General features: G+C 36.7%; 1 protein-coding gene across 3 annotated transcripts in view; it reads left to right on the forward strand.

The window, feature by feature from the left end:
• The window catches only part of TCTN3 (tectonic family member 3), a 35,460-nt gene that overhangs the window by 8,744 nt on the left and 4,389 nt on the right, over positions 1-22,327 (forward strand). For 2 of the 3 annotated variants that reach the window (XM_036829437.1, XM_036829439.1), the window contains 4 exons: positions 89-196; positions 646-740; positions 1,021-1,174; positions 5,021-5,158. In XM_036829437.1, coding sequence (XP_036685332.1) covers positions 89-196; positions 646-740; positions 1,021-1,174; positions 5,021-5,158 — 495 coding nt within the window. The remainder of the gene's footprint in view (positions 1-88; positions 197-645; positions 741-1,020; positions 1,175-5,020; positions 5,159-22,327) is intronic. The other variant, XM_036829438.1, reaches the window with a different exon arrangement.

The following is a 22,327-nucleotide window of genomic DNA, read 5'->3' on the forward strand; positions in this document are numbered from 1 at the left end:
ATTGCCTTAAGGAAGGGTATGAAGCCACACTGGAAGGTGGGAGAGCATGCTTTTCTCCATATTGACTTTTCCTTCACTCTTTCTGCAGGCTTTTCAACAGAGCACAGCTGCTTCACTTACTGGTTTTAGAAGTGGGAATCCTGGCTATATTGCTGAGAAGCCACTCCTGGCTCTAACCGGTGATAGAAGACACTCAGTATCCTTCTTTGGGTCTCTGGGTGGCCTATTGCAGCCTAATGAGAAAAACTTTAACTACTGATCTTTTGGATTTTCCAATTCTGAGGTTCCCCCATTTTTTAGGTATTGCGGACTTGCTTTACTAAACCATTAATACATTATGTTCTCAAATGTTGATGCTACCAAAGGCTTTAGAACTTACATTAGCCTAGCCAAAGGTGAGGATCCTGACTGAATTTTGTTAGTTTTAACGAGATATTTATATGCTGGTGTGTGGTCATCCATTTTTGGAAAAACAATAATTGTTTCTTTATGTTTTCATTGCCAGAGGAAAAAGAATTGTGACTTGAATAATATGATATTAATAAAGTATAAAAAGCGTTAAGGAAATAATAAGAAGCATAAATTTTCCAATCTGCCTACTTTTTTTTCTTTTATGATCTCCTTGACCATTGCCTTCCACCTCAGATGACCCTCTTACAGAGCAAGGGTGATGGAACTTGCTCTATTAAGAGACACGAAGTACAATTTGGAGTGAATGCAATATCTGGATGCAAGCTCAGGTAATTCTCTGCTTCCACATCATTTCCAACAAATTTGTCTCTGCCTGTAGGGAATATGTTGATGTGGCAACTTTTATGTTTTGAAATCAGAGTTCAGAGAATGCTAGCTAGGAGTAATGTTTAAATAATATTAATATTACTAAGAGTTTTTTTTGCCAGTCCTTTATATCTGCTAAGGATTATTTCCTTCAGTTTATTTTAAGATATCATTTCTAATGTTTGGATGAATTACATTATTATGTTAGCATTGGACTCCAGCCTCCGTGGTGTTTCATTTCAGGCTGAAAAGGGTGGACTGCAGCCACTTGCAGCAGGAGATTTATCAGACTCTTCATGGAAGTCCCAGACCAGAGCACGTTGCCATCTTTGGTAATGCTGACCCAGCCCGGAAGGGAGAGTGGGCCAGAATCCTCAGCAGGAACTGCAGTGTTTCAGTAAGGAGAGAAATACACATTCTGGCCAAAGCTCACTTTCCTTTTTTGTTTATTAAGATTAAAACCAGCCCTGTTTCCATAGTTGATTTGGTTGTCATAGAAGAAAGATAATGTGGTTGTCATAAAAGAAAGAATATAAGAAATCATGCCCGTTTGAAGTCATCATTTCAGGTTAGGTTTATACATAACTTTCCTCACTTAGAGAAAAATTTGAAGGTAGGAAGTCTAGAGATTGGCCTCTGGTTCAAAATCAACCTTACTCATAATAGAAAAATAAACTAAATATATTTCATATATATTTCAAATATTCTCTTACATTCTTGAATATTTGGTCAGCACAGATTCTTTTTTTTTTTTTTTTAATAAATTTATTTATTTATTTATTTTTGGCTGCGTTGGATCTTCGTTGCTGCGCGCGGGCTTTCTCTAGTTGCGTTGAGCGGGGGCTACTCTTTGTTGCGGTGCACGGGCTTCTCATTGCGGTGGCTTGTTGCAGAGCACGGGCTCTAGGCGTGCAGGCTTCAGTAGTTGTGGCTCGCGGGCTCAGTAGTTGTGGCTCGCGGGCTCTAGAGCGCAGGCCCAGTAGTTGTGGCGCACGGGCTTAGTTGCTCCGCGGCACGTGGGATCTTCCCGGACCAGGGCTCGAACCCGTGTCCTCCGCATTGGCAGGCGGATTCTTAACCACTGCGCCACCAGGGAAGCCCACAAATTCTTTCTTTGAGGTTGAAATTGTGTTCTTTGTGTTATAAAAATTTACATTTTTACATTTACGTTTAGTAAAAATACATTAACACAGTAAAAATTCAAACCATGTAGAATAGTGTTAATGAAAAGTAAAAACCTCAGTACCCACTGCCCCTGAAGAAATCTCATTTAGCTGTTTCTGTTTTTACTTTTCTGGTGGCCACTACGTCAGTGCTCAGCAGGTGTACCTCTTGATTCCAGTCTAAGTAAAATAGGGAAATCTGTGTGTGTCTAAGTAAAATAAAGAAATCTTTCTTCTTCCTCTTTTGCCTACCCCCTACCTCCTGGCTTTAATCAACTGTACCTTTAATTTTATTTCCTTTCACTTAAACTTTTTAATTGTTTATTTTTCTGTATAAATAATACATACACTTGGCTCAAAATTCCAAAAGTACAAAATAAAACTCTCTCTCAGACAACTTTTCCCTTCCACAGAGGCAAACGGAGTTACTAGTTTCTTTCCTTCTAGAGATATTGCATGCTCACACAAGTAAATACTCATATTCTTTTTTTTAATCCAAATGATATAATATCATAAACACAGCTCTGCACTTTGCTTTTTTCACTTGACCTTCAGAGTTTATTCCATATCATTATATAATAAGCTTCCTCATTCTTTGCATGGTATAGTTGCATACTATTTCATTATATGGATGAACCATAAATAATTTATTTAGCCAGTTTTATTGGTGAACATTCAGGTTGTTTTCAGCCTTTTGCTGTTACATACAGTGTAGCATTTTATAACCTGGTTCAGGCACCATTTCATACGTGTGAAAATAAACCTATATGATAAATCCTAGAAGTAGAATTGCTAGATAAAAAGGTATATACATTTACATTTTTAATAAATATTGCCAATTTATTTCCTATCAGGTTGTACCAATTTACAGTCCCACTATCCATCTATGAGATGGCTTATTACCCCATACTCTCCTCAACACTGGGTTATCAAACTTTTAATTTTTGCTCATCTGATAAGTGAAAAATAGCATCCCATTGTAGTTTTATTTTTCTCTTACTATGAGTAAGGTTGAGTATCTTGACATATAGTTGAACAATTCATGTTTTCTTCACTATGATCTATTTATATCTCTCGCCCATTTTTATTGAATTACTTGTCTTATAACTTGTAGAAAATCTTTGTATTTGAGAAATTGGCTCTTTTCTGTTGTATGATTTGTAGATATTCTTTTCCCAGTTTGTCATTTGTCTTTTGACTTTGTTTATGGCTTTCATGCCATGCAGAAATTGATTTTCATATTGTGAGATTTATCAATCTTCTTTTTGTTTTTTTTTCAACTTTCACATTTTGGTTCAGACTTTGAAAGGCCTTTCCCCTTAGAGATTATTTTTAAAGTGCCCCCTTTCCCTTTCTCAGCACTATTATGACTTGATTCCTTGTATACTTCTTTCCTTTAATGGGACTTGGGGGATAAGTAGCTACATGTACTTGATCCAGCCTTTGGGGAACTGCAGTCAAACTGAGTTCTCTTAAACTTCATACAGCCTTACTGAGGGAGCGTGGTTTTGGGTAATACGTGGCTGAGTACAGAAAAGGTTAGTGACAAGGATTGAGATTATAGTGTAACTACTCTTTATTATTCTTTTTTTTGTTTTGTTTATTTTTTAAAATTTATTTATTTAATTATTTATTTATTTATTTATGGCTGTGTTGGGTCTTCGTTTCTGTGCGAGGGCTTTCTCTAGTTGTGGCGAGCGGGGGCCACTCTTCATCGCGGTGCGCGGGCCTCTCACTATCGCAGCCTCTCTTGCTGCAGAGCACAGGCTCCAGACGTGCAGGCTCAGTAATTGTGGCTCACGGGCCCAGTTGCTCTGCGGCATGTGGGATCTTCCCAGACCAGGGCTTGAACCCATGTCCCCTGCATTGGCAGGCAGATTCTCAACCACTGCGCCGCCAGGGAAGCCCCTCTTTATTATTCTTAAACCTACTATTTATATTTTTAAATCACATTTTTGAAGGATATTTGATAACATGGAAAATTTTTCCTAATGTAGATAGAATAAATGAAAGGAAAAGTGTTTTAAAATATTTGGAACAAACACATGAAAAGGTGTTCAACATCATTAGCCACTAAGGAAATGCAAAACCCCAAGGAGATGCCACTTCATACCCACTGGGATGGCTATAATTTTAAAAATGGACAATAACAAGTGTTGGCAGGAATGTGGAGAAATTGGAACCCTCAGACATTGTTGGTGGGACTGCAAAATGGTGGAGCCAATTTGGAAAAGAGTTTGACAGTTCCTTAACAAATTGAACATAAACATAGTCTGTCTTCCCCTAGTCCTAGTTTAGACATGTTATTGCCTGTGTCTGAGCCTTACTATAAAAAGTATGAAGTTAGAAAAGCACAGGCATATTTGAGGATAGTTTGTATCTGCTAAGTTATAGTAACCTCCTGATTTATGTCCTCACTTCCATCAGTGCTTCCTGCATCTTGGAATTAATCCTCCTGGGGGTCACACTGCTTGGTTGGACTTCATAATCTAACCCTGAAATGTCCTTCCTTAATCTTTTCACTGTTCCTGTGTTCAAATCCTTTGCTTCAGTCAAGTGATCTGCTCAAGGCCAGTGCCTCACACATGTCTGGCACATAGGAGACACTCAGTAACTGTTCTAATTAATCAGCAACTGTCTCTCAATGGCATCATGTGCTGTTCTAGTTGCGTACCATTTTATATGCCATCTCTCTACGTAAATTTTCCTTTAAACACTATTTCTTCCAGTCACATATTACTCATCCCAGTTCCACAAAACCATCCTCAACCAGAAAGGCTGTTTCTTCTTCTGGCATTCCACAGTACTGACTGCACCACTCACTGAGCACTTCTTATAACCATTCTACATGGGCTCATGTTTTATTAATCTCTACATTAGTATTTCCATTTTAGAATATTAATTTTTTAAGCTCATGGACAGTAATATGGCCTATTACGAACTTCTGTGTCCTTTCTCTAAGCCACATTGCCTTCTCTGTTATTGTGTAATGTTTAAGCAACAGTGGCTACTTAATTCATGGTAAATAACTATGGGCAACCATCAGCAATTGAAGCAAATGCTTCTTTTCCCTTCTGCAGGCTATGCATTGTACTTCCTGCTGTGTCATACCAGTTTCCTTGGAGATCCAGATATTATGGGCATATGTAGGCCTCCAGTCCAACCCACAGGCTCATGTGTCAGGAGCCCGATTCCTATACCACTGTCAGCCCATACAGGTAAGTCTTGGCTCATAAAGGACCACCAAGCCTTGCAAAGCCTTGATTGTCTTATCAGCCGTTTGATGACCAGATAATTTTTTAACTTCTGAGAGCCAATTTATGCTACCAGCCAGTGTTTGGTTAGAATGAGCTGACACAATTAACATTCAAGTCAATCCTCCCTGCCTGGTTACTGAAATTTAACATGTTTTTATGGTGAATACAATCTATATCCCTTTTTTTCTGTTTTTTTTTTTAATTGCATGACTATGGTAATAGGTTAGTTCTTTTAACTTAATCATACCAGTATTACTACACTGGTTGATTCAACCACAGAAAAGATTTTCCATAACTGTATTCAGTGTGACAGTCACATGCTAATTACAGTCTCTGGGCCTGTTGGTTGCTGTTAAAGTTACTACTGTGGCTAGTTTGTAGTCATCAATTCTTGGTTGATTGCACTCCATTAAAATAAATGTGGTTTCTTTGGCCGCACCATGCGGCTTGTGGGATCTTAGTTCCCAGACCAGGGATCTATACCCCCTGCAGTGGAAGTGCAGAATCCTAAACACTGGACCGCCAGGAAATTCCCTAAAATAAATAATTTTAAAATGTAGTAAACATATACCCATTGTTTATGATGTGCCTTAAGACAGCTTTAGCATCTGTCTTGGTTTTAGAACCTAACACTTAGCTTTAGAAGTTCAAAAACAGAAATCATTAGGTCCTGGTGAACTGATTCATGTATGAACTTATTAACTTTTAATGGAAATTAAAACTAATTGAAATTATTACCTGTAAGTCATTGCATTTACCTCCCAGAAAAGAAACTAGAGACTACATTTAAGTCAGAAGTAAAATACCTTTAGCTCCTCCCTCACCACAGAGTTGACCACCTTAGCTCTCCATGCCTGTAAATGTGTTAAAACTCAGGTTGCTGGAAACTGTGTTAATGAGAACATTCCATTCTCCCTGTGTTGGTTTACTGAATAAAATAGAACTCTCTGTAAGACTCATTTAATCTGTTACAGATACTGCACTGAATCTATTGTTTTATTTTTATGAACTGTATCTTTATTTATGAATACCTGTGTAGTTTGGGAGGATACCTACAGGACTGTTTTTATCTTCCTGAATCTCTGGCTCTCTTAGGCATTGAAGCTACCCAGTACCTCTTTCTTGTCTAGATATTTTTAATCATTATATTTTTCTAGTATTTAGTAGAGGTTAGCTTTTCAGGTTAGTCTGCCCCCTCTACAAAGTGTTTTGTTTTTTAAATTTGTGTCAACCTTTAAGAATCAAGAAATTTTACCTTCACATCCAGATCTCTGACTTCTCTTGAAAATCTGGTGGTAAAGATCCTACACTCCTGCATGGCATAAACTCTCCTGCCGCTGAATGGTGATTTCAACTAATAGAGTACCCCATTCACACAGCCTATACCTACCCACCCTTAGCCATCCCACTTCTCTCATTCAGGTTATTTGCTTAGGCTGGTAGGCATTTGTGTTTTTGCACCTTGAAATGAAGGTCGGTTGAATTTTGAACTGAACTGTCTGAATGACTTTTCATGGTATAAGTGTAGCTTTAGAAACACTTGAAATTCCTCTCACTATAAAAAGTGAAGCAGCAAAATTTTTGGAACGTTCCCAACAACAAACTACAAAATAGGGAAGAATTTAAGCAAAACACTGTGTAGACTTCCCTGTCTTCTTGTATGATAATAATAATAGCAAAACATTTATTGAACATTTACTATGTAACAGGCACTGGTAATATTTTTTATGTGTTTTTAGTATTGAATTCTCACAACAAACCCATGAAGTAAATAGGATTTATTTACATGGTACTCTGCTGCTTATGTTTTTGTACTAATTGGTCCTTTAAAGGGATCTTTAAGTTTGGGGCTTAATAAAATACATCATGTCTTCTGTCTGAATATAAACTTTCTTTTAATTTAAAAAAGAAAATATATCTCAAGGAAGAAACAACTAGTTATAAAGAATATTTTGAATCAATAAAACCAAAATAATAAGTGAGCTAAAAGAACAGTGTAACATCACAGGATCAAGGCTCTGAAACTTTCTAGAATTATAATATTCATTTCTATATTTAAGTGGATCATCAAGCTTTTTGGATTATCTAGGAGACCTGTTGCCTGAAGTAGAGGGTGGTAATTAAGATCCCAGGCATTGAGTCAGACAGACGTAGGCCCAAATCATGTTATTTTATTTCTCTAAATCTAATTACTCTCATCTATAAGATGGAGGTTAATAATAATACTTCATTAGGTTGTGCAGATTAAATGAGATCATAAAATAAAACATTTAACACATTTCCTGGCACATAGTGAATACTCAGTAAATATCGCTCATCATATCATCATTATTATTTTATTATCATACCTTTTTTGGTTCTGAATTTCCATATAAATAGCATATCAAATAGGTTTAAAGCAAAACACAAAAGAGATAAGCAGGAATTAGAGCAGTGTTTTTCAACCTTTGTTGGCTATCATACATGGTAAGAAATATATTTTACATCACAACCCAGCTTATAACACATACATATATAAAACTGAAATAAGATTTTTATGAAATGTTATCTTTATGCAGTACACTCTGTGATAGTCTGTTCTATTGTAATTTATTCTGTTTTATTTTTTTTTATTTTTTTTTTACACACACACACACTGTATTTTATTTTTACAAGAGATAAATAGACTGACACCAAGCATTGTAAATGGATGACCACAACAAAAACAACAATGATTGCAATTACCAAACATGAAACACACTCATACTATGTCATAATATTGACATTCAGTCCAGTAATCCTCCACTGTAACAGCTCCTTTACTTTGCTGTGAAAATTGATTTGTATGTTCTTTGCTTCTGAGTCCTTGTGGGATTTTTTTTTTTTTAATTCAGACAGAAAGTGACAAAAATTACACTCATCATCATCAGTTCACTCAGTCCCATGTAATTAATTTTTTTTTTCATCTTGATCTTTTGTTAGCACTTTTATGAGTTCATCAGTTTTTCATTAGAGTTCTGAAAATGCTTATTCATTCAGTTCAGCAGTACAGTCAGTTACCAGAAACCTGTACTTGTCAGAGTCTTTTCCATGAATTTCTTGAAGATGAAACCCTTTTATAGGAACATATTTGCAAAAGCATCAGAGTACACCCAGAACTGTCTGTAAATGACAAAAGACTTAAAAATGACCACAGTTAAAGATTTGATGAAAGTTCATAATAATGCAGTTGACAAGAAAATTAGTTATTTCTGCGATATACATTTTAAAGTAATAACTAGGATTATGACTTATAACATTATACCAGAACATATAAGATTTTTAGAAATTTCATGTAATGTCTGAAACATTTATATTAACATATTTCCATACAAATAACCCAATGAAACTTTAGTATTAGTTGTTTTGTTTGTTTGGTTTTTTTATACTGCATGTTCTTATTAGGCATCAATTTTATACACATCAGTGTATACATGTCAATCCCAATCGCCCAATTCAGCACACCACCATCCCCAGCTCACCGCAGTTTTCCCCCCTTGGTGTCCATATGTCCATTCTCTACATCTGTGTCTCAACTTCTGCCCTGCAAACCGGCTCATCTATACCATTTTTCTAGGTTCCACATACATGCGTTAATATACGATATTAGTTTTTCTCTTTCTGACTTACTTCACTCTGTATGACAGCCTCTAGATCCATCCACGTCTCAACAAATGACTCAATTTCGTTCCTTTTTATGGCTGAGTAATATTCCATTGTATATGTGTACCACAACTTCTTTATCCATTCGTCTGTTGATGGGCATTTAGGTTGCTTCCATGACCTGGCTATTGTAAATAGTGCTGCAATGAACATTCAGGTGCATGTGTCTTTTTGAATTATGGTTTTCTCTGGGTAAATGCCCAGTAGTGGGATTGCTGGTTCATATGGTAATTCTATTTTTAGTTTTTTAAGGAACCTCCATATTGTTCTCCATAGTGGCTGTATCAATTTACATTCCCACCAACAGTGCAAGAGGGTTCCCTTTTCTCCACACCCTCTCCAGCATTTGTTGTTTGTAGATTTTCTGATGATGCCCATTCTAACTGGTGTGAGGTGATAACTCATTGTAGTTTTGATTTGCATTTCTCTAATAATTAGTGATGTTGAGCAGCTTTTCATGTGCTTCGTGGCCGTCTGTATGTCTTCTTTGGAGAAATGTCTATTTAGGTCTTCTGCCCATTTTTGGATTGGGGTGTTTGTTTCTTTAATATTGAGCTGAATGCGCTGTTTATATATTTTGGAGATTAATCCTTTGTCCGTTGATTCGTTTGCAAATATTTTCTCCCATTCTGAGGGTTGTCTTTTCGTCTTGTTTATGGTTTCCTTTGCTGTGCAAAAGCTTTGAAGTTTCATTAGGTCCCATTTGTTTATTTTTGTTTTTATTTCCATTACTCTAGGAGGTGGATCAAAAAAGACCTTGCTGTGATTTATGTCAAAGAGTGTTCTTCCTATGTTTTCCTCTAAGAGTTTTATAGTGTCCAGTCTTACATTTAGGTCTCTAATCCATTTTGAGTTTATTTTTGTGTATGGTGTTAGGGAGTATTCTAATTTCATTCTTTTACATGTAGCTGTCCAGTTTTCCCACTACCACTTATTGAAGAGACTGTCTTTTCTCCATTGTATATCTTTGCCTCCTTTGTCATAGATTAGTTGACCATAGGTGCGTGGGTTTATCTCTGGGCTTTCTATCTTGTTCCATTGATCTATGTTTCTGTTTTTGTGTCAGTACCATATTGTCTTGATTACTGTAGCTTTGTAGTATAGTCTGAAATCAGGGAGTCTGATTCCTCCAGCTCCGTTTTTTTCCCTCAAGACTGCTTTGGCTATTCGGGGTCTTTTGTGTCTCCATACAAATTTTAAGACGATTTGTTCTAGCTCCATAAAAAATGCCATTGGTAATTTGATAAGGATTGCATTGAATCTGTAGATTGCTTTGGGTAGTATAGTCATTTTCACAATATTGATTCTTCCAATCCAAGAACATGGTATATCTCTCCATCTGTTGGTATCATCTTTGATTTCTTTCATCAGTGTCTTATAGTTTTCTGCATACAGGTCTTTTGTCTCCCTAGGTAGGTTTATTCCTAGGTATTTTATTCTTTTTGTTGCAATGGTAGATGGGAGTGTTTCCGTAATTTCTCTTTCAGATTTTTCATCATTAGTGTATAGGAATGCAAGAGATTTCTGTGCATTAATTTTGTATCCTGCAACTTTACCATATTCATTAATTAGCTCTAGCAGTTTTCTGGTGGCAGTTTTAGGATTCTCTATGTATAGTATCATGTCATCTGCAAACAGTGACAGTTTTACTTCTTCTTTTCCAATTTGTATTCCTTTTATTTCTTTTTCTTCTCTGATTGCCGTGGCTAGGACTTCCAGAACTATGTTGAATAATAGTGGTGAGAGTGGACATCCTTGTCTCGTTCCTGATCTTAGAGGAAATGCTTTCAGTTTTTCACCATTGAGAATGATGTTTGCTGTGGGTTTGTCGTACATGGCCTTTATTATGTTGAGGTAGGTTCCCTCTATGCCCACTTTCTGGAGAGTTTTTATCATAAATGGATGTTGAATTTTGTCAAAAGCTTTTTCTGCATCTATTGAGATGATCATATGGTTTTTATTCTTCAATTTGTTAATATGGTGTATCACATTGATTGATTTGTGTATATTGAAGAATCCGTGCATCCCTGGGATAAATCCCACTTGATCATGGTGTATGATCCTTTTCATGTGTTGTTGGATTCTGTTTGCTAGTATTTTGTTGAGGATTTTTGCATCTATATTCATCAGTGATATTGGTCTGTAATTTTCATTTTTGGAGTGTCTTTGTCTGGTTTTGGTATCAGGGTGATGGTGACCTCATAGAATGAGTTTGGGAGTGTTCCTTCCTCTGCAATTTTTTGGAAGAGTTTGAGAAGGATAGGTGTTAGCTCTTCTCTAAATGTTTGATAGAATTCACCTGTGAAGCCATCTGGTCCTGAACTTTTGTTTGTTGGAATATTTTTAATCACAGTTTCAATTTCATTACTTGTGATTGGTCTGTTCATATTTTCTATTTCTTCCTGGTTCAGTCTTGGAAGGTTATACCTTTCTAAGAATTTGTCCATTTCTTCCAGGTTGTCCATTTTATTGGCATAAAGTTGCTTGTAGTAGTCTCTTAGGATGCCTTGTATTTCTGCGGTGTCTGTTGTAACTTCTCCTTTTTCATTTCTGATTTTATTGATTTGAGTCCTCTCCCTCTTTTTCTTGATGAGTCTGGCTAATGGCTTATCAATTTTGTTTATCTTCTCAAAGAACCAGCTTTTAGTTTTATTGATCTTTGCTATTGTTTTCTTTGTTTCTATTTCATTTATTTCCGCTCTGATCTTTATGATTTCTTTCCTTCTGCTAACTTTGGGTTTTTTTGTTCTTCTTTCTCTATTTTCTTTAGGTGTAAGGTTAGATTGTTTACTTGAGATTTTTCTTGTTTCTTTAGGTAGGCTTGTATAGCTATAAACTTCCCTCTTAGAACTGCTTTTGCTGCATCCCATAGGGTTTGGGTCGTCGTATTTTCATTGTCATTTGTCTCTACGTATTTTTTGATTTCCTCTTTGATTTCTTCAGTGATCTCTTGGTTATTTAGTAACGTATTGTTTAGCCTCCATGTGTTTATCTTTTTTACGTTTTTTTCCCTGTAATTCATTTCTAATCTCATAGCATTGTGGTCAGAAAAGATGCTTGATATGATTTCAATTTTCTTAAATTTACTGAGGCTTGATTTGTGACCCAAGATGTGATCTATCCTGGAGAATCTTCTGTGCGCACTTGAGAAGAACGTGTAATCTGCTGTTTTTGGATGGAATGTCATATAAATATCAATTAAATCTATCTGGTCTATTGTGTCATTTAAAGCTTCTGTTTCCTTATTTATTTTCATTTTGGATGATCTGTCCATAGGTGTAAGTGAGGTGTTAAAGTCCCCCACTATTATTGTGTTACTGTCAATTTCCTCTTTTAGAGCTGTTAGCAGTTGCCTTATGTATTGAGGTGCTCCTATGTTGGGTGCATATATATTTATAATTGTTATATCTTCTTCTTGGATTGACCCCTTGATCATTATGTAGTGTCCTTCCTTTTCTCTTGTAACATTCTTTATTTTAAAGTCTATTTTATCTGATATGAGTATAGCTACTCCAGCTTTCTTTTGATTTCCATTTGCATGGAATATCTTTTTCCATCCCCTCACTTTCAGTCTGTATGTGTCCCTAGGTCTAAAGTGGGTCTCTTGTAGACAGCATATATATGGGTCTTGTTTTTGTATCCGTTCAGCAAGCCTGTGTCTTTTGGTTGGAGCATTTAATCCATTCACGTTTAAGGTAATTATCGATATGTATGTTCCTATGACCATTTTCTCAATTGTTTTGGGTTTGTTTTTGTAGGTCCTTTTCTTCTCTTGTGTTTCCCACTTAGAGAAGTTCCTTTAGCATTTGTTGTAGAGCTGGTTTGGTGGTGCTGGATTCTCTTAGCTTTTGCTTGTCTGTAAAGCTTTTGATTTCTCCATCAAATATAAATGAGATCCTTGCCGGGTAGAGTAATCTTGGTTGTAGGTTCTTCCCTTTCATCACTTTAAGTATATCATGCCACTCCCTTCTGGCTTGTAGAGTTTCTGCTGAGAAATCAGCTGTTAACCTTATGGGAGTTCCCTTGTATGTTATTTGTCATTTTTCCCTTGCTGCTTTCAATAATTTTTCTTTGTCTTTAATTTTTGCCACTTTGATTACTATGTGTCTCGGCGTGTTTCTCCTTGGGTTTATACTTTATGGGACTCTCTGCGCTTCCTGGACTTGGGTGGCTATTTCCTTTCCCATGTTAGGGAAGTTTTCGACTATAATCTCTTCAAATATTTTCTCTGGTCCTTTCTCTCTCTCTTCTCCTTCTGGGACCCCTATAATGCGAATGTTGTTGCGTTTAATGTTGTCCCAGAGGTCTCTTAGGCTGTCTTCATTTCTTTTCATTCTTTTTTCTTTAGTCTGTTCTGCAGCAGTGAATTCCACCATTCTGTCTTCCAGGTCACTTATCCATTCTTCTGCCTCAGTTATTCTGCTATTGATTCCTTCTAGTGTAGTTTTCATTTCAGTTATTGTATTGGTCATCTCTGTTTGTTTGTTCTTTAATTCTTCTAGGTCTTTGTTAATCATTTCTTGCATCTTCTCAATCTTTGCCTCCATTCTTATTCCAAGGTCCTGGATCATCTTCACTATCATTATTCTGAATTCTTTTTCTGGAAGGTTGCCTATCTCCACTTCATTTAGTTGTTTTTCTGGGGTTTTTTCTTGTTCCTTCGTCTGATATATAGCCCTCTGCCTTTTCATCTTCTCTATCTTTCTGTAACTGTGGTTTCTGGTCCACAGGCTGCAGGCTTGTAGTTTTTCTTGCTTCTGCTGTCTGCCCGCTGGTGGTTGAGGCTATCTATGGGGCTTGATGGGGGGCTCTGTTGGTGGGTAGAGCTGACTGTTGCTGTGGTGGTCAGAGCTCCGGAAAACTTTAATCCACTTGACTGTTGATGGGTGGGGCTGGGTTCCCTCCCTGTTGATTGTTTTGCCTGAGGCAACCCAACACTGGAGCCTACCTGGGCTCTTTGGTGGGGTTAATGGAAGACTCTGGGAGGGCTCACGCCAAGGAGAACTTCCCAGAACCTCTGCTGCCAGTGTCCTTGTCCCCACGGTGAAACAGAGCCACCCCCTGCCTCTGCAGGAGACCCTCCAACACCAGCAGGTAGGTCTGTTTCAGTCTCCCCCAGGGTCACTGCTCCTTCCCCTGGGTCCCGATGCACACACTACTTTGTATGTGCCCTCCAAGAGTGGGGTCTCTGTTTCCCCAGTCCTGTCGAAGTCCTGCAATCAATTCCCACTAGGCTTCAAAGTCTGATTCTCTAGGAATTCCTCCTCCCGTTGCCGGACCCCCAGGTTGGGAAGCCTGACGTGGGGCTCAGAACCTTCACTCCAGTGGGTGGACTTCTGTGGTATAAGTGTTCGCCAGTCTGTGAGTCACCCACCCAGCAGTTATGGGATTTGATTTTACTCTGATTGCGCCCCTCCTACCGTCTCACTGTGGCTTCTCCTCTGTCCTTGGACGTGGAGTATCGTCCTTGGTGAAGTCCAGTGTCTTCCTGTCGATGATTGTCCAGCAGCCAGTTGTGATTCTGGTGCTCTCGCAAGAGGGAGTGAGAGCACGTCCTTCTACTCCGCCATCTTGGTTAATCCTCCTCTGTTTTATTTATTTATTTTTTTTAATGCTATTCTTGTCTGCTTACAATCTTTTTTTTAATGTATGTATGTATGTATGTATGGCTGTGTTGGGTCTTCGTTTCTGTGCGAGGGCTTTCTCTAGTTGTGGCAAGCGGGGGCCACTCTTCATAGTGGTGCGGGGGCCACTCTTCATCGCGGTGCGCGGGCCTCTCATTGCCAAGCACAGGCTCCAGACACGCAGGCTCAGTAATTGTGGCTCACGGGCCGAGTTGCTCCGCGGCATGTGGGATCTTCCCAGACCAGGGCTCGAACCCGCATCCCCTGCATTGGCAGGCAGATTCTCAACCACTGCGCCACCAGGGAAGCCCTGTTTTATTTTTAATGCTAGACACTAGTGGGTTACAATTTGCAATTTGAAAAACTTTTAGAGAATATATCTCTGACTACACTTCAAAGCTAAATATATTGTTTAATAAATGCCTTTTATTCATTATATTGTAAATGAAAGTTAGCAGTGTTTATACCTCAATTAGATAGCATATGCTAGAAAAACTGCCAATCTATCTATCAGTCTGTCTTAGTGGTTCTTAATTTTATGGATCCTTTTGAGAATCTGTTGAAAGCTATTCACTTACTAGAAAAATGCACAGACACACAACATTCTTTATATAGTTTCAAGGGATTTATTGATTTCTTGAAGCCCAGCTAAGAATCTCTGCCACAATCTCTTAATTAAACAGGCAGTGTACTAGGAAAGATAAAGAACACTAAACAAAATAAGGATAATTCAGAATTAGATTTTTTGAAATAATTGCTATGGAAGAAAGGACTAGGAAGTGGCTGGATTGGTAACAAACAGTTCTGTTTCTCGTTTCTGTTGATGTATTGGAGAATACCAAATGGCCTCTCTTCCGAGAAGGGGCAACAGTAACACCGCCAGTGGACTTGGTGCTATGACAGTCAGTAAAGTTTCTGTCACTAAAGTCTTTCTTTTTCAAGGATCAGTCAACCACTATTTGCTTCTCTCTCGATGAATGATTAGACTATAGAAGTTCTCTGCCCCTTTCTGTGGTTCTTAGTAGCCTGTATATAACTTTACCTAGTTCACTGGGTTGTTCTATTATCTTATTATCTCTTTTTATTTCTTTAAAGAACTTTTTAAAGTTATGCTCATTGTTCCATATGTTAAAATGTATAACCACCTGAGATCTCTCCCTGACACATGATGTTTAGGAACATTTACTCTTTAACATACGCATTCTCTTTGACTCATTTGAAAATCTTGATAACTTCACTGACATTTTTAAAATAAGTGAGGGTATTAAAATTTTTTCATTGGTTTTTCCCTCAAATATATGTTCTTCCCCAAGAAAATATGGAGAAATAATGTATATGTTATCTGGAAAGTATTATATATAAATAATTCATTAGTTATTTTTCAGAAGTTATTATTAATTTTACTGTATTTAAATCACTAGTTCTCCTAAAATCAGTGTTAATACCAGACATCAGCTAACTTCTTAAAAATGTACTTATAAGTTCTAACAATCATAATAGATACCACCATTTCTGATTGTGTTAGATTAAATGAGACTCATGAATATAACAAGCAGATGCAGTTCATGTTTTTGCATTGGATCCTTATTTGGACAAACAATTGTAAAGTATATTTTGGGATAGTTGAGGAAACTTGAATATGGATTATATTTTAGATAGAAATACAATTAACATGAAAAAATAGAGATTCATTTTTTTAAAGTAGATTATAAAACAGCCTATACAGTATGATCCCATATAGTTAAAAATGCATATATCAATGTTTGTGTGTATAGATAAAGATGTAAATGTTAATAGTGGTATTCTTGGTGTTGGAAATATGGTGTTTTTATATCTTTTTTATTTATCATTATTCTTTAATTTTTTACAGTATAATTTACTGCTTTTGTAATAATTAAACTTTCTCAAAGTCACTAGGAAAACATCTAAAAATAACGAGATGTTATTTTCAGGAATTCCCTGGTGGTCCAGTGGTTAGGACTCCACGCTTTCACTGCCAAGGGCACAGGTTTGATCCCTAGTCAGGGAACTAAGATCCTGCAAGCAGCACAGCATGGCCAAAAATTAAAAATAATAATAATAATTAGATGTTACTTTAAAGATTAATTTATTCAGTTTCATTTACAATAGCGTGAAAAAACATAAAATACTTAGGAAAAAATTTAGCAAAAAGAATGCAAAACTTCTTCATTATAGAACATTACTGAGAGAAATTACAAGAGACCTAAATAAATGGAGTGATATACCATGTTCATGGAGAAGAAGACAGATCCATTATCTGTCCCCAGATGAATCTATAGAATCAATGCAAACCCCAAAAAATCCTAGTAGGCATTTTTGTGGAAATTGACAAGCTGATTCTAAAATTGACATGAAAATGCAAAGGACTTAGAATAGCAAAACAATTTTGAAAAAGAACAAAGTTGGAGGACTTTACTGATTTCAGGATTTACTCTAAATCTTAGTGTGATGCTGGTAACAAATAGACCAATGAGAAAAAACAGGGAGTCTAAAGATAGATCCACAAAAAATTCAATAGGAAAAGGACTTTTTTTAAAACAGTTGGTGCTGGAACAACTGGATAAAACTGGAACTACTGAATAAACATATGGGGAGAAAATGAACTAACTCCATACACAAAAATACTTATGCCTTGATCATAAACCTATATGTGAAATCCAGAGTCATAAAGCTTCTAAAAGAAACATAGAATATCTTTGCAAATTTGAAGTAGGTAAAGATTTCTTGGACAAGAAACAAAAATCATTAACCGTAAAACTAAAAATTTGATAAATTCGACTTCATCAAAATTTAAAATCTCTGCTTATCAAAAGATAACCATTATGAAAATGAAAAGCCAGACTGCAGCTTGGGAGACCATATTTCTCAATGCATTATCTGATAAAAGATCATATCCAGAATATGCAAAGAACACCAACAAATAAATAATGCAAGGAGCAAAAAAAAAACCCACTAGTAATGGGCAAAAGATTTGAACAGATACTACATAAATGACCAATAAACATGAAAAAGTGCTCAACATCTTTAGTCATTAGGGATATGCAAATTAAAAGCATAAGACACCACTCACTAGACTATCCAATAGAATATGCACTAGAATAGCTAAAATCAAAAAGACTGTGATAACATGAAATCTTGCAAGAATGTAGAACAACTGGAGTTCTCATACTTCGCTTATGGGAATGAAAAATGGTACAATCACTTAGTCTTACAAATTCATCTTCTCTATGACCCAGCAATTTTTCCTGGATATTTACCCAAAAGAAATTAAAACATATGTCCAAAACAAGATTTGTACAAGAATGTTCATCACAGCCTTAGTCTTAATAGCACATAGTCCATAGTCTGAAATATGTAGCTACAAAAACATAAATCTAAGAGATGGTATCCACAGCTTTTTCTCTAATAGTGATAGTTTTCATTTGTATTGATTTGACTTAGAGGATTAGCACATAATGGTTTAAAATTTATCATTATAAATATGTAATATAGTAACATATAGGGTGTACTTCTTATTACCAAAGCCAAACAGAATCTAATCTAAACTTTTCATGTTATTAAACAGTAAATCTTACTTGGGGACAAAGTATTTTGCTGCATGTAAACTGAACTGAAGCAAATAAATCCCCTAAGCTTCACAAAGTGTTAAAACAGAATTGCTGGTGGTAAACATCATAAAATATTATAGCTTAAGGTAGAAATAAATTGTCAACCATACATAACAGAACTAGATCCATAGTAAAAGAAATTGTGCTGACTTGGCTTTGTGCCTTTTGTTTTGATAAAAGAAAAGAGATGACCAGACTTTTTTTTTTTTTGACTGTGTTGGGTCTTCGTTGCTGCGCGTGGGCTTTCTCTTGTTGCGGCGAGCAGGGTGCTACTCTTCGTTGTGGTGTGTAGGCTTCTCATTGCAGTGGCTTCTTTTGTTGAGGAGCATGGGCTCTGGGCATGCGGGCTTCAGTAGTTGTGGCGCACCGGCTTAGTTGCTACGCAGCATGTGGGATCTTCCCAGACCAGGGATTGAACCCGTGTCCCCTGCATTGGCAGGAGGATTCTTAACCACTGCGCCACCAGGGAAGTCCCGATGACTGGACTTTGAGGGGTTTTTGGGTTTTTTTGTTTGCTTGTTTTTTTGTTTTGTTTTTTTCAGTATTCTTGCTACACATGCTAAACAGTGAATTCTCTAATTTTGCTTATACATAACTTTTAAAATGCAAATAAAAAACTTTAGACTTAAGAATTCATGTGTAACACACTGAACTTAACTTTAAAATCTTTTTCTTCATGTGGCACTAAAACACAGGTTCTAAAATAGGTCAGTAACATTCAGTATTATCCAGTGACCTGGCAAGTGCATTCAAGTTCCTTTTAATTATTGGATTATCTACTAGACTGCACTTGTTCCAAACCTCCACGTAAATATGGAGGCAGTATTTTTAATATATGAAGAATAAGCATTTCATTTGAAATATTAAATAAGTATATGAATGAATGAACCACAACCTTTAGAGATCCTAATTACAGTGTGGTGGGAAGGATGAGGAGTCAAAGTAACCTGTAATTGCTGACTATCAAATTAGCTATGGCATACTTACTACCTTGTGATTTATTTATCTCTTCTTACTTTATATTAGTTCCCTATCTCCAAAATACCTCTACTCATTTGTGCAAAAAAGGATCTTTATTGAGTGCCTCCCCTGTGCCAAGTATCATGCTTGGTGCTAGGTATAGTGCAGTAAACAAGATAGACGTCATCCACCCTTACAGAAGGTGTGGAGCAATACCGAGGTGAGGTTTGGAACACTGCTACAGAAATTTTCCAGGATATGCTAATAGCCTGGGCCCAGATGTGAGGGCTGCAGGAAGGAGACAGAGTTCAGGAGATTTATCACAGATAGGACTTGATTGCTTGGATGCAGAGGTTGAGGGAGAGAATGAGTCAAGGATGATGGATAGTTTTTAGTTTGGGCATTTCATTCAGTTCTTTTATATCTTATATGGTGATAGCCTGTTGACTACCAAATGTAATCCTACTTTTTGCAGTAACCCTTGTATTTTTCATCCCCCCCCACCACCACCCTTTTTTTAATTTGGTAGGTATTCTGAAGTTTTTCTTCCTTTTTTGTTTTGTTTGTTTTGCAAGGCCACTGTCAAGCTACTGGAACCCACTTTGCCTGTCAAATGCCTGGAAATATACATCTCCCAGATGGTTCTTAACTAATGACTTAAGGGCATAGGAATATGAGAGCCCAACTCCCTTGCCTTGGGTTGGGAGCACACAAATTGTTGGAACTGTAAATCCTACATTATAGCTCAGAATTCCCCTTCAGATTAGGCTAATGCTACATAATGGTATAATATATCAAATTAATTAATAATTTTATAATTTATCAAAATAATATGTAAACATATTTTTAAAGTCAAAAATGCTGGAAAAGAAGATCTCTTAACAAAAAATAAAGTCCCATATCCCCCCTGCTCTCCAGAAATTAACCTGTTTAACTCTTTTCCTCTTTCTTGCTGGTATTTGTCTCAATTTCTAAGCAATATCATACTCAGTTATCTCTTGAATTTAGAGTTTATATAATCTATTGACATCCTATCTTGGTAGATGAGTTTAGCTTTGTTACTCTTCTCCTACCCCTCCCACCACTCTCCCAGTATAGTTACATCAAAATGTTTTATTAAGTCAATATTCAGTGTTTCATTTTTATGATCATACATTTATGTTGAGCCAAGTAATTAAATTTTTGTGAAATGTTTTATTCTTCCTAAAATTAATAATTACCTCATATTTCATTTCTTTAGTTTTCTGTGAGCTAATGGCTAAAACTTCTCACATACTTTAACAGCTCTGTAAAATTTCTCTCAATGCAGTTTTCCAGATGCATTGCCAGCTGAACTTGCCAATAGTGTTACTTGTTCTACCTTTCCTACGTATTTTCTTCATGGAGACCTCCATAATCTGATGTAAAATGGACTAGTTGCTGCCCAGCAGCTGTTTTGGAACTTTCCTTTACTGTCATCTTGGAGATTCCCCCTTGCTTCCTACTTGTGTTAGAGTTGCTGTTAACTAGACATTACTTTTTCATTTTTCTTGGTTTATTCTCTTGTTTTGGTGGAGCTCAAATTCTAGTAACATCTTTGAAAAAAGGAGCATGTAAAATACATTTTTTTCTTTAGTTCACACATCTAAAGATAACTTTATTCAACCACCATCATCATCATTATCATGATGCATAGTTGATCATTTGGCTAGGTATAGAATTCTAGATTGAAAATAATTTTCACTCCCAATTTTGAAAGTATTCCTCTAGTTTCCAATATTGCTGTTTAGAAGCCATTTTATGATATTATTTTTACCCCTAATAGTCTGAAGTTTCCACAAAATGAGGCCTTGGGTAGTATTTTTTCTTCATTCATCATACCAAACAATTCATGGGATTTTTTTACTCTTTTAAAGCTCAGTTCTGATAAATTTCAATTATTATTATATGTTTAATAATTTCCTCCCCACTATTTTCTGTTCTTTCTTTTTGGAACTCCTGTTAATCTGTTACAGGATCACTATATTGATTCTCTAATTTTTTCTTTTCTCTTATATTGTCTCTCTGTTTATCTTTTTGTTCTTTCTAGAAGAGTTCCTCAACTTTGTCTTTTAGTCTTTTTACTGAATTTCTTTTGGCTATCACATTTTTAATATCTGAGAGCTCACTCTTATTCTGTATCTTTTCATAATATCCTTTTCTTATATATTTTTAAGATATTAACAATTTTTTGTCTTCATCTTTAATCTCTGTTTCCTCTGAATTTGTTTATTCCATTCATTTGGTACAGTTTTTCTCTTTAACATGAGAAACTTCTCCCACTTACCTGGCAATCTCTAGCTGTCTATCCAAAATAAGAGTAAGGTGCTAAACTGATGGAAAGCTCTGTGATCATGAGTGAGTCTTACTGACTTGTAGGCTTCACTGTAGGGTGGTTAGGTGCAGTAGCTTTGAGGGTTGTAGGACTGTGAATGTCATTATCTTTTTATCTTCTTATTGGGACTGTTAATTTTCTCCAGAAAAAAAACCCTCCTGGCTCCTGACTGAAGGGTATGTGTAAAAGACCATCTCTCACCATTTTGAAGCCAGACTGGGGGAAGGGATTTCATTATACAGAATAATTGCCCTATTTTTAGTTCCATACCTCACTCTGTCCTTTTCTATGTCCAGTGGCCCTAAATCCAGAATTTCTCTGGTTTAAATTTTCTAGTCTCTTGTTGAGATAGGGAAAGGGTGGTTGTCTGATTGCATTGAGGAGGGTATCATTCAGTAACCATTTTCTGTCCCTGCCTCATCCCTACTTCCCTGTTGTCTTCTATTACTGAGTCTTTCAGGGTTCTACAGAGATCTTCTTCTAGTCTCTGAAGGCTTTTAGGTTTGGCCTTCTTTCCCTCTGTGAAACCTTGCCTCCATCTGTTTTCTGTATTCACATATGATCTCTCCCCATTTCAGTGAAGATGGAATTTTGTATCTGTTTCTTATTGTATTGGAGTGGTTTTAAGATATACAGAGAGAAGACTTGTCTTTACATTGCCATCCTAAAATCAAGTCCAGGGCTTCCCTGGTGGCGCAGTGGTTGAGAATCTGCCTGCTAATGCAGGGGATACGGGTTCGAGCCCTGGTCTGGGAAGATCCCACATGCCGCGGAGCAACTGGGCCCGTGAGCCACAACTACTGAGCCTGCGCGTCTGGAGCCTGTGCTCCGCAACAAGAGAGGCCGCGACAGTGAGAGGCCCGCGCACCGCGATGAAGAGTGG

The sequence above is a fragment of the Balaenoptera musculus genome, chromosome 16 (assembly GCF_009873245.2).
Source record: "Balaenoptera musculus isolate JJ_BM4_2016_0621 chromosome 16, mBalMus1.pri.v3, whole genome shotgun sequence".
Lineage (NCBI taxonomy): Eukaryota > Metazoa > Chordata > Mammalia > Artiodactyla > Balaenopteridae > Balaenoptera > Balaenoptera musculus.